General features: G+C 41.4%; 1 protein-coding gene across 1 annotated transcript in view; it reads right to left on the bottom strand.

Annotated features, from left to right (window-relative positions):
• The window catches only part of xxylt1 (xyloside xylosyltransferase 1), a 111,284-nt gene that overhangs the window by 40,394 nt on the left and 55,782 nt on the right, over window positions 1-15,108 (bottom strand). Inside the window, exon 4 of the mRNA XM_014149275.2 lies at window positions 559-691. Coding sequence (XP_014004750.1) covers window positions 559-691 — 133 coding nt within the window. The remainder of the gene's footprint in view (window positions 1-558; window positions 692-15,108) is intronic.

Here is a 15,108-nt window from a genome sequence, read left to right as displayed (position 1 = left end):
TCCCCTTTCCATATGGACAACCCTCGACAGCAGGACTCTGAGCGGACTTCCTCTCTGCCAGCTCCTGTCACTGTCACTTTGGTGGGAACGCACAGCAAGGGAGCACTCGGAACTCAAAAGAGGCCCTCTCAATTTCAGCTTTTAGAGTGCCCCACTTTCAACAGACTAGCATCGACTGACCACAAGAACATATCGACAAGTTCTGCCTCTCTGCCACTCAAAGCAATGTGCTTCAGCGGTTCTGGTCTGCTCTCATGTCTCAAATAGTACTGTGATGTTGTTTGTCACGGTTTAAGAAATAGATTTTAGTGATGGTAAACGGTCTTCGTTTTTTTGTGGCAGTGAAACAAATGGTTAAATAACACACTGTGATCCTTCCCGGCCCCACGAGTCTTCATGATTCATGTGTGCATGCACGCACGCACGTACGTACGTACGTACGTACGTACGTACGTACGTACGTGTGTGTGTGTGTGTGTGTGTGTGTGTGTGTGTGTGTGTGTGTGTGTGTGTGTGTATATATACGCACGTGTGTGTGTGTGTGTGTGTGTTGAATACCTGTATACTGGCTGCATCTCTCGGGCGATGCCGATCACAGCTCCGGGAGGGAATCGATCAAACTCCAGAAACAGCTCCCTGATGTTGCTCCTGTACTTCAGATCCAGGTCCAGCTGTACAATGCGCTGCAGATCTGAAACACAGTTAAAGACATAACCACACAGAATAAAAAATAAAAGTCCCATGATGGTAGTGACTGCCCATTACTGCCCATTAACAATCATTTATTTACATTACTTTAATCAAATATTTCAGGTGTATATTACATTTTATTAAATTTGATGACTTTATTATTTCATTCCAAGTCATCATCTATATAGAGCTGCTGCCTATGCTGTCTGACAAAATCACAATTTTAGTAGTTCTTCAAAGTAAATAAGGCATTTTATGACGCTGAATACCAACTATCAATCACTCAGATCCTGTATTTTTTTAGTTAGAGATACCTCACGAAGCAACTGCTCTCTGTCCCTCTCGATCGCGCATTCTTCTGTCTCTTTTCGTCACTTTCTTGGACTACTGCGGATTGGGTTTTTGAGCCATCTGGGTACGTGGTCTAGATCATTTTTGGACTTTCAGATAACTTTTTGTGAGATCCATTGAGAGTATGTCTAGATCATTTTCTTGTACTTTCAAATTACTATTTTACTATTCCACTCATTAACTGTATTATAAAATATATGAAACTGTGAGTAACATCTGTAGTTCGAGATGCCAAGACCCAAGGTGTCACAACTTCTGCCGAAGTCGATGCCCCTCCTTGTTCGGGCGGTGCTCGGCGGTCGACGTCACCGGTCTTCTAGCCATCATTGATCCATTTTTCATTTTCCATTGGTTTTGTCTTGTCTTCCTACACACCTGGTTCCAATCCCATTCATTACATGTTGTGTATTTAACCCTCTGTTTCCCCTCATGTCCTTGTCAGAGATTGTTTGTTGTTATGTGCTCGTGGATTTGTATTGGTGCGCAACGGGTTATTTTACCCAAGTTATTTTATTTATGTACGTTGGTTTTTGGAGTTTGTTTTATCTTAATTAAACTACTCCAGTTACACCAAGTTGATTTCTCCTGCGCCTGACTTCCCTGCCACCAACACACACGACATTGACAGAAGGCATGGTTTTCAGATTGACACTGATTGATACTGCTCTGTTGGTCAAATGAGATTGATACTGCTCTGTTGGTCAACTGAGATAAGCACCGTATTGTGTCCATTGCACAACAGTCCAGCACCTTAAGTATTCCCTAACCTTTCACTGCCATGCCAACCAGCAAAACACAGGAAGGTGGAACAATGTACAGATGAGTCTCTCCTGGTAACTGGGGTGACTACGGCTGCACAGGCAGCCCAATTCTGATATTTTGCACAATAATCGGCAAAAGAGCTAATCTGATTAGTCAAAAGACCAATTATTTAAAAAAAAGATCTGATTGGGCTGCCTGTGTAAACGAAGCTTAAGTGTCTATAGAGTGTTAAAAGTACAAGTAATCGCTGCGTAAGTCAAGCAAGACAAACCATGCGATTTCAGGTAACATCAAACAGTTTTCCAGCTTCTTGATATCAGACAGTGGCATGCACTTTAATCAAACGTGTCTCTGTCCCAATCTCAGAGTTGAGGTCACAATGGAGAGGCCAAACCGAACTCGGGCCCCAGGCCTGGAGAGGCCAGACTGCACAGACAATGGGCCTGCATATGGAAAAGGGAAAACAAGTGGCCTAAACTAAGCCTGTTGAAACCAGAACAATGCTGGGCTAGAACGGGGTTTCCACAGAGGCTTTGGCCAGAGAGATATTTTAGGGCCGGTATCTGTCCAAACAAGCAGCAGAAACTAAACTCTGCAGAGATGGTCAGCCGTTTTCTCCCCTGCTCTTTAAAGGGACAATCTGCAGTTGCTAAATACATTTGTGGACTTAAATTAATTATTTGTACCCATTGATTCTTGATGAATATAACTTATAAATGCCTCATGAGCATACTGTCAACTGTTGTACCCCATCAGAACCCAAAATAAACTTGTTTTCCTCCAATGTCTATAAACAAAGAAAATGTAAACAAACACCGTATAGCCTCAAAACATGGTTAAAACTATCATTTTGATATCATGGATGGTCAGTCCTTGTATCTATAGCTCTATGAATTTGAGAGCTGTTACATTTCTCCAGCCCCATCACAGTTCTTTTGCTAAACAGTGGTGGGGAAAACCCTTAATTTTTTCAACTTCGGATTGACTCTTTAAACAAGAAGTCCCCTTCACAATGCCTTCATGAGGTAGAGTGGCGGAGAATCATCCCCCGACCGCCGACTTTGTTTGTTCTGAGAGGGCTTTAGACGGCCTGCTTTGGGACAGGGGAAAGCAGGAAGAGAGTCTTTGGCTGATACAACATTGGGCTGAGCTATGATATAACCACAAAGCATAAAAAGACCACAGGGGCAAAGAGTCACATTTACTCACACTCTTCCATTGCCGCTTCGCTTAACCATCATTCACCGCTATTATGACACCATTTAATGCTGACAGGCAATGCAGAATCACCTTTAAAACAAACGTGATCAATCAATCAAATTCTCTATTAATAATGATGGAGGAATGCAGGGTGGCATTTTACCATACTGGAGGAGCTGGGGGCTCTCTGGCTGGTGCCTCGGGTAACGTTACAGTGCAGGATAACAGAGCGTTTGTGCTCAGCCAATTCGGATTCATTTCAGTCAGCCTCGTTTCCCCGGCGGGAGAGACCAATTCCCAGAACTGGAGGGGTCACAGCAGGGTTCACCGCCACGGCCCACCTCCGGCGCCCAGCCGAGCGTCTCCATGGACCAGGCCTCAGCGGGCCATGATGACTGCTTTGTTTAATCATGCCTTCAGAGAACATTATGTCTGAGGAAAGTAGGCGGCATTAAAGGGGGGCTTGGGGTTTGGGAGGGAGGAGACTTGGTCTTCTACTAAAGCCTTTTCTTATTTGAAAGAAAATATGTCAGGTGTAGTCACCTGATCTCGAGATCATGTAGGCCTATGCCTTATTTTGATCTTCTGTTTAATTTGTCTGATGTGACTAGATGTACATTGGTTTTGAACCAGTCCCTTTTATAACATAATCCACTATGACCAACAAAGCTACCAACAACTTGCCTCATTCCCCTCTCACTATGCTTCAGGCCAGCAATGTGATGTGCCATTTTCAATGACTCATATATTGGATAAAAATAGAATGAGGCTTTATCCATCCCAGTTCTATCTATTTCTATACAGCGTAGTAGCTGCGGGTTGCATTGTCTGTCAGAGTTAAAGAGGTAGTCAGCAGTAGAAACCATAACAGTGTCCTCCCTGCCCCTGTTCCGGTAAAAAGCTGAGGGACGGGGATGGATAAATGTAACCACTCTCAAATGTATAGACTATGAATGCAAGGACTGACCGTCCATGATATTACAATAATTGTTTTAATCCTGTTTTGAGGCTATATATGTTGATGTAAGCAAGTGGTGATTGCTCCTTTAACCTGTCTGGGCTAGGGGGCAGTATTTTCACAGTCGGATAAAAAAACGTACCCGATTTAAACTGGTTACTACTATTTCCCATAAACGAGAATATGCATATTATTAGTAGATTTGGATAGAAAACACTCTGAAGTTTCTAAAACTGTTTGAATGGTGTCTGTGAGTATAACAGAACTCATATGGCAGGCAAAAACCTGAGAATATTCCATGCAGGAAGTGGCCTGTTTGCGAATTTGTAGTTCTCCCTTTGCTTCTCTATCGAAACTACAGTGCCCGTGGGGTTATGTAGCACTTTCTAAGGCTTCCAATGGCTCGCTAAAGCGTTCAGAAAGCGGATTGACGCGTCTCCTGTCTCCGGGCAGATAACAGGAGCACAGTTTGTCAGTGGACTGCCTGGTGGCTAAGAGATAGGAAATGCGCGTTCACGAGACCTCGCCATTTTTTCTCTTCCTTTTTGAATGAATACAGCATTGTCCGGTTGGAATATTATTGCTATTTTATGAGAAAAATACCATAAACATTTATTTTAAACAGTGTTTGACATGCTTCTAAGTACGGTAAAGGAACATTGAAGGTTTTTTTCTCGTAATGCGCTCGCGCGTTACCCTTTGGATAGTGACCTCAACGCACGAACAAAACGGGGGTATTTGCACATAACTATGGATTATTTGGAATAAAAACAACATTTGTTGTGGAAGTAGCAGTCCTGGGAGTGCATTCTGATGAAGAACAGCAAAGGTAATCCAATTTTTCTAATAGTAATTCTGAGTTTAGTGAGCCCCGAAGTTGGCAGGTGTCTGAATAGCTAGCCGTGATGGCTAAGCTATGTACTCAGAATATTGCAAAATGTGCTTTCGCCGAAAAGCTATTTTAAAATCTGACATAGCGATTGCATAAAGGAGTTCTGTATCTATAAATCTTAAAATAATTGTTGTTATTTGTCAACGTTTATCATGAGTAATTTAGTAAATTCACCGGAAGTTTTTGGTGGGAATACAATTTCTGAACATCACACGCCAATGTAAAAAGCTGGTTTTTGATATAAATATGAACTTGATTGAACAAAACATGCATGTATTGTATAACATAATGTCCTAGGAGTGTCATCTGATGAAGATCATCAAAGGTTAGTGCTTCATTTAGCTGTGATTTGGGTTTTATTGACATATATGCTTGCTTGAAAAATGGCTGTGTGGTTATTTGTGTCTATGTACTCTCCTAACATAATCTAATGTTTTGCTTTCGCTGTAAAGCCTTTTTGAAATCGGACAATGTGGTTAGATTAACGAGAGTCTTATCTTTCAAATGGTGTAAAATAGTGGTATGTTTGAAATATTGAAATTATAGCATTTTTTAGGTATTTGTATTTTGCGCCACACAATTCCACTGGCTGTTGAATAGAGTGGAACGTCCCACCTAGCCCATAGAAGTTAACCTGATATGGATAGGGGGCAGTATTTTCACGGCCGGATGAAAAAACATACCCGATTTAAACTGGTTACTACTCTTGCCCAGAAACGAGAATATGCATATTATTAGTAGATTTGGATAGAAAACACTATGAAGTTTCTAAAACTGTTTGAATAATGTCTGTGAGTATAACAGAACTCATATGGCAGGCAAAAACCTGAGAAACATCCAACCAGGAAGTGGGAAATCTGAGGTTTGTAGTTTTTCAAGTGATTCCATATCTAATACAGTGTCTGTGGGGTCATTTTGCACTTCCTAAGGCGTCCACTAGATGTCAACAGTCTTTAGAACCTTGTTCAGGCTTCTACTGTGAATGGGAAGAGAATAAGAGCTGATTCAGTCGTGTGTCTGGAAAATTGGCACGAGCTCAAACATGCGCGCGGCCTTGAGAGCGAGCTGCCTTTCCTTTCAATTCTAAAGACAATGGAATTGTCCGGTTGGAATATTATTGCATATTTATGATAAAAACATCCTAAAGATTGATTCTATACATCGTTTGACATGTTTCTACGAACTGTAATGGAACTATTTTGACTTTTCGTCTGGAGTAAACTCACGCGCTTAGTGAATTTGGAGTGCTGGACTAAACAAGCGAACAAAATGGAGGTATTTGGACATAAATATGAACTTTATTGAACAAAATGAACATTTATAGTGGAACTGGGATTCCTGGGAGTGCATTCTGATGAAGATCAAAAGGTAAGTGAATATTTACAATGTTATTTGTGACTTCTGTTGACTCCAAAATGGTGGGTATCTGTATGGCTTGTTTTGATATCTGAGCGCTGTACTCAGATTATTGCAAAGTTTGCTTTCGCCGAAAAGCTTTTTTGAAATCTGACACAGCGGTTGCATTAAGGAGAAGGGTATCTATAATTCTGTGCATAACACTTGTATCTTTTGTCAAAGTTTGTGATGAGTATTTCTGTAAATTGATGTGCTCATTCACCGGTGGTTTTGGAGGCAAAACATTTCTGAACATTACACGCCAATGTAAAATGGGGGTTTTGGATATAAATATGAACTTTATCGAGCAAAACATGCATGTATTGTGTAACATGAAGTCCTATGAGTGCCATCTGATGAAGATCAAAGGTTAGTGATTAATTTTAGCTGTATTTCTTTGTTCTAATATTTTTTATTGAACACATACACAAGAATGGTGTATAGGTATAAAAGACAAGTTTACAGTTCTTATCTAAACATAAGAGAACAGACATTAACCAAAAGACCCAGAGTTCTGGGCACAAAACAAATATTACAAAACAAGACATACAAAACAAGGACAGGTAGAAAAAAAATATATAATATTTTTTTTTTAAAAGGGTCGATGTAGCCCCCCCACTTATACCCCACTTTATCCCCCTTTATTCCACCCTATTCCCCTCCCAACTGCTCGGATGGCGGGGCCAGCACACGCTGCCCAAAGGTAGATTACCATATGACAATTAAGAGTGCGTTAAGTGCAAATTCACAGCACCGCCTGGTCCAAGTAAGAGAGGAAAGGCTGCCAGATTTGATCAAATGTTGATAATTTATTGTTCAAAATATATCTAATTCTTTCTAAGTGTACAGTGTTTGCCAATTCGCTGAGCCATAATTTGGTAGAGGGCGCTTCCCTCTTTTTCCAAAACAACAAGATAATTTTTTTTGCCGAAATGAGACTGTAAGAGATTAGTTGTTTTTGGGAGTTGGTTAATCCGTTTAGGGAATCGGACACTCCCAGGATTATCAGAAGCGGGTCTGGGTCTATTGAAGTCTCCAGAACTTCAGAGAGGACGCCAAAAATTCCACACCAATACCCATACAAGTTAGAGCATAGGGCAAAGCAGTGGAGTAGTGTACCCTGCTCAGCCTGACATTTATCACACATAGGGGATGTACCAGGAAATATCCTATGCAGTTTGGTTTTGGAATAGTGTAATCTGTGTAATACCTTGAATTGTATGAGACGATGTCTGGAGTTAATGGAGCAGGTGTGGATATACACCAAGCTATCTTCCCAGTCTGCCACCGAAATGTCAGTCCCTAGTTCTTCCTCCCATTTTTCCTTAATGGCATCAGTAGAGGGTGTGCTAACAGATTGAAAAGCATCATATATACGAGATATCAGTTTGTCTGAGGTGGGGCATATTTTTATGCATCCGTCAAACGTGGAAGGTTTAGCATTCCCAAATGTTGGGAGGTATTTTCTAACATAGTCTCTAATCTGTAGGTATCTGAAAAAGTTACTTCTGGGAAGATTATACATTTCCCTCAGTGATTCAAAGGAAGCAAAGGTTCCCCCTATATATAAATCCCCTATGGTACTTATCCCCAACTCTCCCCACCGCTCAAATGTGTTATCAAGGTTAGAGGGCGCAAAGGAGGGATTCCTGGCAACAGGAAGCATGAACGATATTGGTCTAAGATCAAAGTGGACTTTAATTTGCTTCCAGATTCGGACTGTGCTATGTATAATAGGATTGTTACGGTAAAGTGACATCTCCAGATTGACAGGTGACAAAATCACAGCACCAATAGAGAAGGGGTGGCACTCCTCTCGCTCCATACTAAGCCAGCTGGATGGCGGGAGTGCGTCATCCAGCAGAAACGTAACAGCGCGGAGGTTGGCGGCCCAGTAGTAAAATATAAAGTTTGGGAGAGACAATCCTCCTTCCGTCTTGGATTTACAGAGGTGTTTTTTACCTATCCTGTGTGTTTTATAATCCCAGATGAAATGATTGATAATAGAGTCCAGTTGTTTATGAAAGGATTTAGGTATGAATATTGGGATGTTCTGGTATAGGTAGAGCAGTTGTGGGAGGAAGACCATTTTAATGGCATTAATTCTTCCGAGCAGAGAAATTGGGAGAGTTATCCAAAATTGTATGTTTGCCTTAAGTTTTTGCATCAGAGAGGGGAAATTCTCTTTAAATAGTAAGGAGTATTGTTTGGTAACTACAATTCCAAGGTAGGTAAATTTATCTGAAGATAGCTTAACTGGAAGATGTTCTAGCCAGGAGGTGTTTTGCAACCGAATGGGCATTAATTCACTCTTGTTCCAATTTATTCTGTATCCCGAGAAGGTACCAAACAAATTAATCACCTCTAGAATAGCTGGAATACTATCTTGGGGTTCTGTTACATAGAGGAGAATGTCATCTGCGTATAGGGAAATCTTATTTAGAGTATGTTTAGTATTATAGCCGTGTATTGCTGCATGAGATCTGATCGCTTGAGCGAGAGGTTCAATAATTAGGGCGAAGAGCATAGGCGACAGCGCACAACCCTGCCTTGTCCCTCTGTGAAGGTTAAATCGGGGCGACAATGATTGGTTAGTGAGTATTCTTGCACAGGGGTTCCTATATAAAAGCTGGATCCACTTTATGAACCCATCTCCAATATTACATTTCTGTAGGACCTTGAATAGATAGGGCCACTCAACTTGGTCAAAGGCCTTTTCAGCGTCAAGAGATATAACGGCTAGGTCCACGATAGGTAACCTCTGAGAATACATAATGTTGAATAGGCGCCTGAGATTGAAGAATGAGTTTCTGTTAGGGATAAAGCCGGTCTGGTCTGAATGGACCAATTTGCCAATTAAAGTGCTCAGCCTGTTAGCCAAAGTTTTTGCTAAAATCTTTTGGTCTGTATTAAGGAGGGATATTGGTCTGTATGACCCTACCTCTTCCAGATCCTTACCCTTCTTATGTATAACTGTAATAAACGCCTCATCCAAAGTGGATGGGAGCACTCCATCCTCGTTGGCCTGAACCAACATTTTGTGTAGGTAGGGAGAGAGCATGTTGCTGAATGTTTTGTAGAATTCACTCGGGTATCCATCTGGGCCCGGGGTCTTGCCACTCTTTAGAGATTTTATTGTTTCTGTAATTTCTTCAAGAGATATTTCCTTATTCAGGAAGTTAGAGTCTTCCTGGTTCAGGGCAGGAAGATTACAGTTCTCCAAAAAGTTTTGCATAATTAAGGGGTTAGGATCCGCTTTAGATGTATATAAAGTCTCATAAAACTGACGGAATCTGTCATTTATGTCTTTGGGGGAAGAGAGTAATTCCCCAGATGCAGATTTAACTTTGTGAATCATACGGTCACTCACATTCTTACGAAGTTGTCTGGCGAGTAGTTTGTGTGGTTTGTCACCAAACTCAAAATATTTTTGCTTGGCATAGAGAAAAGATTTAGCAATTTTATCAGAGAGGATCTGATTGTATTTAAATTTTAAAGACATTTTTTTATGTTTCTCCCTAGATGGGTGTCTAGCATTCTCCCTATCCAGTAAGTGAATTTGTCCCTCCAGTTCTACCAATTCTCTTCTGTTTTGCCTACTCCTGGCAGTCTGAAAGGAGATGATACAACCTCTCAAATAAGCCTTCAGTGTTTCCCACAATAATGCTGGGGAAGTCTCTGTGTTGTCGTTGGTATCAAAGAAAAATGTAATTTGATCTTTAAGATGTTCACAGAATGTTGGTTCTGTGAGGAGCTGAGGATTCAACCTCCAGACCCTCTCGTTTGGTACGATGTCACCCAATCTCAGGGAGAAGGTGAGTGGACTGTGGTCAGAGATTATAATATCATGATACCTCACATTACAGGTATAGGGGAGTAGTTTAGCATCAACCAAAAAGTAGTCAATTCGAGTATAAACATTGTGAACATGAGAGTAAAAGGAGTATTCCCTACCCGTAGGGTTAGAGATCCTCCATATATCAAATAAGTTCGCATTTTTTATGTAGGTATTCAAGAATTCGCTTGAATAGGAGGTAGGGGTTCGCCGGGTAGAGGATCTATCCAAATATTGGTCTAGTACACAGTTGAGGTCTCCTCCAATGACCAGGTTAGTATGGGAGATATCTGGAATCAGGGCAAGGACTCTTTTGAAAAAAGAGGGGTTATCAATGTTTGGCCCATAGATATTAAGTAGAGTTACAGAAGTAGAGTGGATCTCTCCTATTACGATCACATAAGGACCCTCTTTGTCCACAATAGTGGTTTTATGTTGAAAGGGAATTCCTTTCCGTACCAGAATCGCTGTGCCTCTCGTTTTGGCAGAGAAGTTAGAGTGATACACTTGCCCCACCCACTTACATTTAACCTGTTAGGGCTAGGGGGCAGTATTTGCACGGCTGGATAAAAAAAAATGTACCCGATTTAATCTGGTTACTAATCCTACCCAGTAACTAGAATATGCATATACTTATTATATATGGATAGAAAACACCCTAAAGTTTCTAAAACTGTTTGAATGGTGTCTGTGAGTATAACAGAACTCATTTGGCAGGCAAAACCCTGAGACAGATTCTGACAGGAAGTGGATACCTGATGTGTTGTATTACCTTTAAACCTATGCCATTGAAAAACACAGGGGCTGAGGAATATTTTGGCACTTCCTATTGCTTCCACTAGATGTCACCAGCCTTTACAAAGTGTTTTGAGTCTTCTGGAGGGAGATCTGACCGAACAAGAGCCATGGAACGATGATGGCCCATTAGACACCTGGCGCGCGAGTTCATGTTGGGTACCCTCGTTCCAATACGTTATAAAAGAGAATGCATTCGTCCACCTTGAATATTATTCATGTTCTGGTTAAAAAAGGCCCTAATGATTTATGCTATACAACGTTTGACATGTTTGAACGAACGTAAATATATTTTTTCCCCTCGTTCATGAAGTGAAGTCCGGCGGGCTTAGATCATGTGCTAACAAGACGGAGATTTTTGGACATAAATGATGAGCTTTTTTGAACAAAACTACATTCGTTATGGACCTGTGATACCTGGAAGTGACATCTGATGAAGAGAATCAAAGGTAATGGATTATTTACATCGTATTTTCGATTTTAGATCTCCCCAACATGGCGGCTAGTCTGTATCGCAACGCGTATTTTTCTGGGCGCAGTGCTCAGATTATTGCAAAGTGTGATTTCCCAGTAAGGTTATTTTTAAATCTGGCAAGTTGATTGCGTTCAAGAGATGTAAATCTATAATTCTTTAAATGACAATATAATATTTTACCAAGGTTTTCTAATTTTAATTATTTAATTTGTGGTGCTGACTTGAATGCCGGTTATTGGAGGGAAACGATTTCCTGAACATCAACGCCACAGTAAAACGCTGTTTTTGGATATAAATATGAACTTGATAGAACTAAAAATGCATGCATTGTCTAACACAATGTCCTAGGAGTGTCATCTGTTGGAGATTGTAAAAGGTTAGTGCATAATTTTAGCTGATTTTATGGTTTTGGTGACGCCTGTCTTTGAATTGGCACAACATTACACACAACTCTTGTAAATGTACTGTCCTAACATACTCTAAATTTATGCTTTCGCCGTAAAACCTTTTTGAAATCGTAAAACGTGGTTAGATTAAGGAGATGTTTATCTTTCAAAGGGTGTAAAATAGTTGTATGTTTGAAAAATTTGAATTTTTACATTTATTTGGATTCAAATTTGCCGCTCTTGAAATGCACCTGCTGTTGATGGAGTGCACCACGGGTGGGACGCTTGCGTCCCACCTAGCCCATAGAGGTTAAGTCTGTTATGAGAATTGTTTTTCAGATGGGTTTCTTGCAAAAATATAATATCAGACGAGAGTGCTTGCAAGTGGGATAGGACCTTGCCTCTCTTAATTGGTTCATTTAAACCCTTGACATTCCAGGAAGTGAATGTAAGCCCCGCCCTCCTCTCATTTGTAGTTCCTATGGTGGCCTGCATAGCATGTAAGTTACTAACAAGGTAAGAAAGTGCACCAAACTATCACGATCAGCATATGTAGCACCTACACCCGAGCAGTATCCAACCCACCCCTCCCCCCCTGCAAGCACCTTTACTCTCCACCCTATTCCCCTACTTACCCCAACATTTACCCCTCCCATCAACCCACATTTAACAGGCATACACAAAAAGGAGAGAAAAAAACATGAAAGTAAAAATAATAAACACATTGTCTGGCCGATGCCAAAAAAGCACGGCGCGACCTCGAACAAGAGGTAAAACAAAAATAAAATCCCAACTGTACGTTCACCTCTCATTATCCTAGAACTTCTACTAACATCTGAACTGAGGAGGCTCCCGCGATTAAAGTGTTCAATTAGCATCTATTAAACCTAAACAGAATAAGTTGCAACTTAAACTTATTGTGCACTTAAGCTTCATCTTGGGTCAATCCCTGAGATAAGCAAGATATAGCATCACAAGATTACATTGCTAAGCAATGCCGGTCTAAACATAAACCATCCGCAACCGACATAGACAGCAGTACAATTACATATTGTGGGTTAAGAGATGGGAACAAGGATTTCGATAAATTGAACGTACCCCCCAATCAAAAAAAATAAAAAATGTATAATAATAAAAAATACATTTTTTTCCCCCTTCTAAAAAAAACAATAGTGATATATATATATATATATATATATACACATACATACACACATACATACAAACATACCCATATACACACACACATACATCTATCCATACACATACACACTTGTACATATACATACATACACACACGTGCACATTTATACACACACACACACACGTGCATACCTACCTACACACACACCCATGCGCAAGTATATACACGCATACCCACATACGTACACACGTGCATACATACACACACACACTTACGCACATACACCCAAAAATATATACTTATAGAAATAAATATTAATAGCCACACACACACACACACACCTACATACACACCCCAGAATAGTAATCTACACTAATTTAAAATATACACATACCTAATACTAAAAAGCTAAGAGAAAATAATAATAAAGTACACATAGTAATTACATGTATGCACACCTACACAGACACAAGCCCCACGGAAGTCTGGTGGGAATCTAATCGTGAGAGCGGGCCAGGCTATGACAAAGGCAGAACAGCACAAAACATCAACTTGCTATCCAGGTGTCTGCGTCTGCCCCTTCCCAGCCATCACCCCCAGACCTCCGCAAGCAATAACTAACTGGTATGGTAATAGGAATAATGTAATAATTGAAAAATAAATAACGAAACAAAACAAAAATGGGGGAACATAAGTATATCCATCCGAAAGTGTCAATGATCAGACCTGGAAGGCCTCCCAAACAGGCACCACCACGAACCCAGTCGGAATTAAAGTGAAACTGACGTTAAATGAGAGCTCTAACCGCCCTCCATTGGTCAGCTCAGCGTGTTACATGTTCGGCCGTCCCAGTGCCTCGACCGTTTAGTACGGTTTCACCCGTTATGGTATAGTATGGGTTCGAGTCCATGAGCAGACCCTAACACACAATGACAAGGCACTCTAACCTGTACGGGGGATTGGCGTATATTCCCGGATAAACTTCTCTGCGTCCAAAATCGAGGAGAGCCAAATCTTCTCTCCGGAAGGCGGGGTAATTCTTAGTCTTGCAGGGAAGAGCAAGGCTGGGCGAAGATGGAGTTTGTCGAGTTTGGTCATGACATCTCTGTAGCCGGCGCGGTGCTTTGCCACATCGGGCGCATAATCCTCGTAGACACGGAAGGGGTGCCCTTTATGTAACAGGTTGCCCCTCATTCGAGCCTCGCGCAGGATAAGATCCTTGGTCTTGAAACTGTGACAGCAGATGATTACTGGGCGAGGACGTTGGCCCGGTCGAGGCACTGGGACAAGGGCGCGATGTGCACGGTCCAGTTGGGGATCTGAAGCCAAAACATCCGATCCCATTGCATCCTTCAATAGCTTGGCGAAGAAGTCGGTGGGGCGAGAGCCAGCCTCTATCCCCTCTGCCAGCCCAACAACGCGAAGGTTGTGACGTCTGGATCGACCCTCCAGGTCGACCACTTTCACAGAAAGCTTCTGCACACTATCCTGCAATGACGTGCATAGCTTCTCCAACTCGTCGATCCTACCAGCGTTGAATTCAGAGGCTTTCTCAAGGTCCACAATACTCTGGCCCTGCGAGGCGACCGTTCGAATGGTGCTCTCAATTTTAGTGTCCAGTTCAGCAATAGTAGCCTTAAGATCCTCAGCTATAGCAACACGTAGTTCTCCCAAAGCCCGGGTAAGTTCTGTAAGTGTCACGTTGTTACCTGTGCCTTCCGCCATGTCTGTCTTGTTGTTTGGCGGGGAGTAGGCCTCCGAAGTGGATTTATTGTCCTTTGGTCGCTTATTACTCGGCATTTTCACATAGAAAGTTACAATATTGTATTAGAAAGAAACGTTTGTTGTAAAAAGTGCTATAAAGTAGGTTAAGTAGGTTATTTTGCAAAAAAGTTGCAGGAGCCTCTCACACACAGCCGTTCACTCCAACATGCTAGCTGATTTTAGCTGTATTTCTGTTTGTGACACCTCTCCTTGCTTGGAAAATGGCTGTGTGGTTTTTCTTTTCTAGGCGCTGTCCTAACATAATCTGATGCTATGCTTTTGCCGTAAAGCCATTTTGAAATCGGACAATGTGGTTGGATTAACGAGAAGATTGTCTTTAAAATGGTGTATAATACTTGTATGTGTGAGAAATTTGAATTATGAGATTTTTGTTGTTTTGAATTTGGCGCCCTGCTATTTCACTGGCTGTTGGCGAGGTGGGACGCTACCGTCCCATATGT

Source organism: Salmo salar, chromosome ssa16 (genome assembly GCF_905237065.1).
Source record: "Salmo salar chromosome ssa16, Ssal_v3.1, whole genome shotgun sequence".
Taxonomy (NCBI): Eukaryota; Metazoa; Chordata; class Actinopteri; order Salmoniformes; family Salmonidae; genus Salmo; species Salmo salar.
Note: the sequence above shows the minus strand (reverse complement) of the source record. Positions and strands in the feature narration are given on the sequence as shown.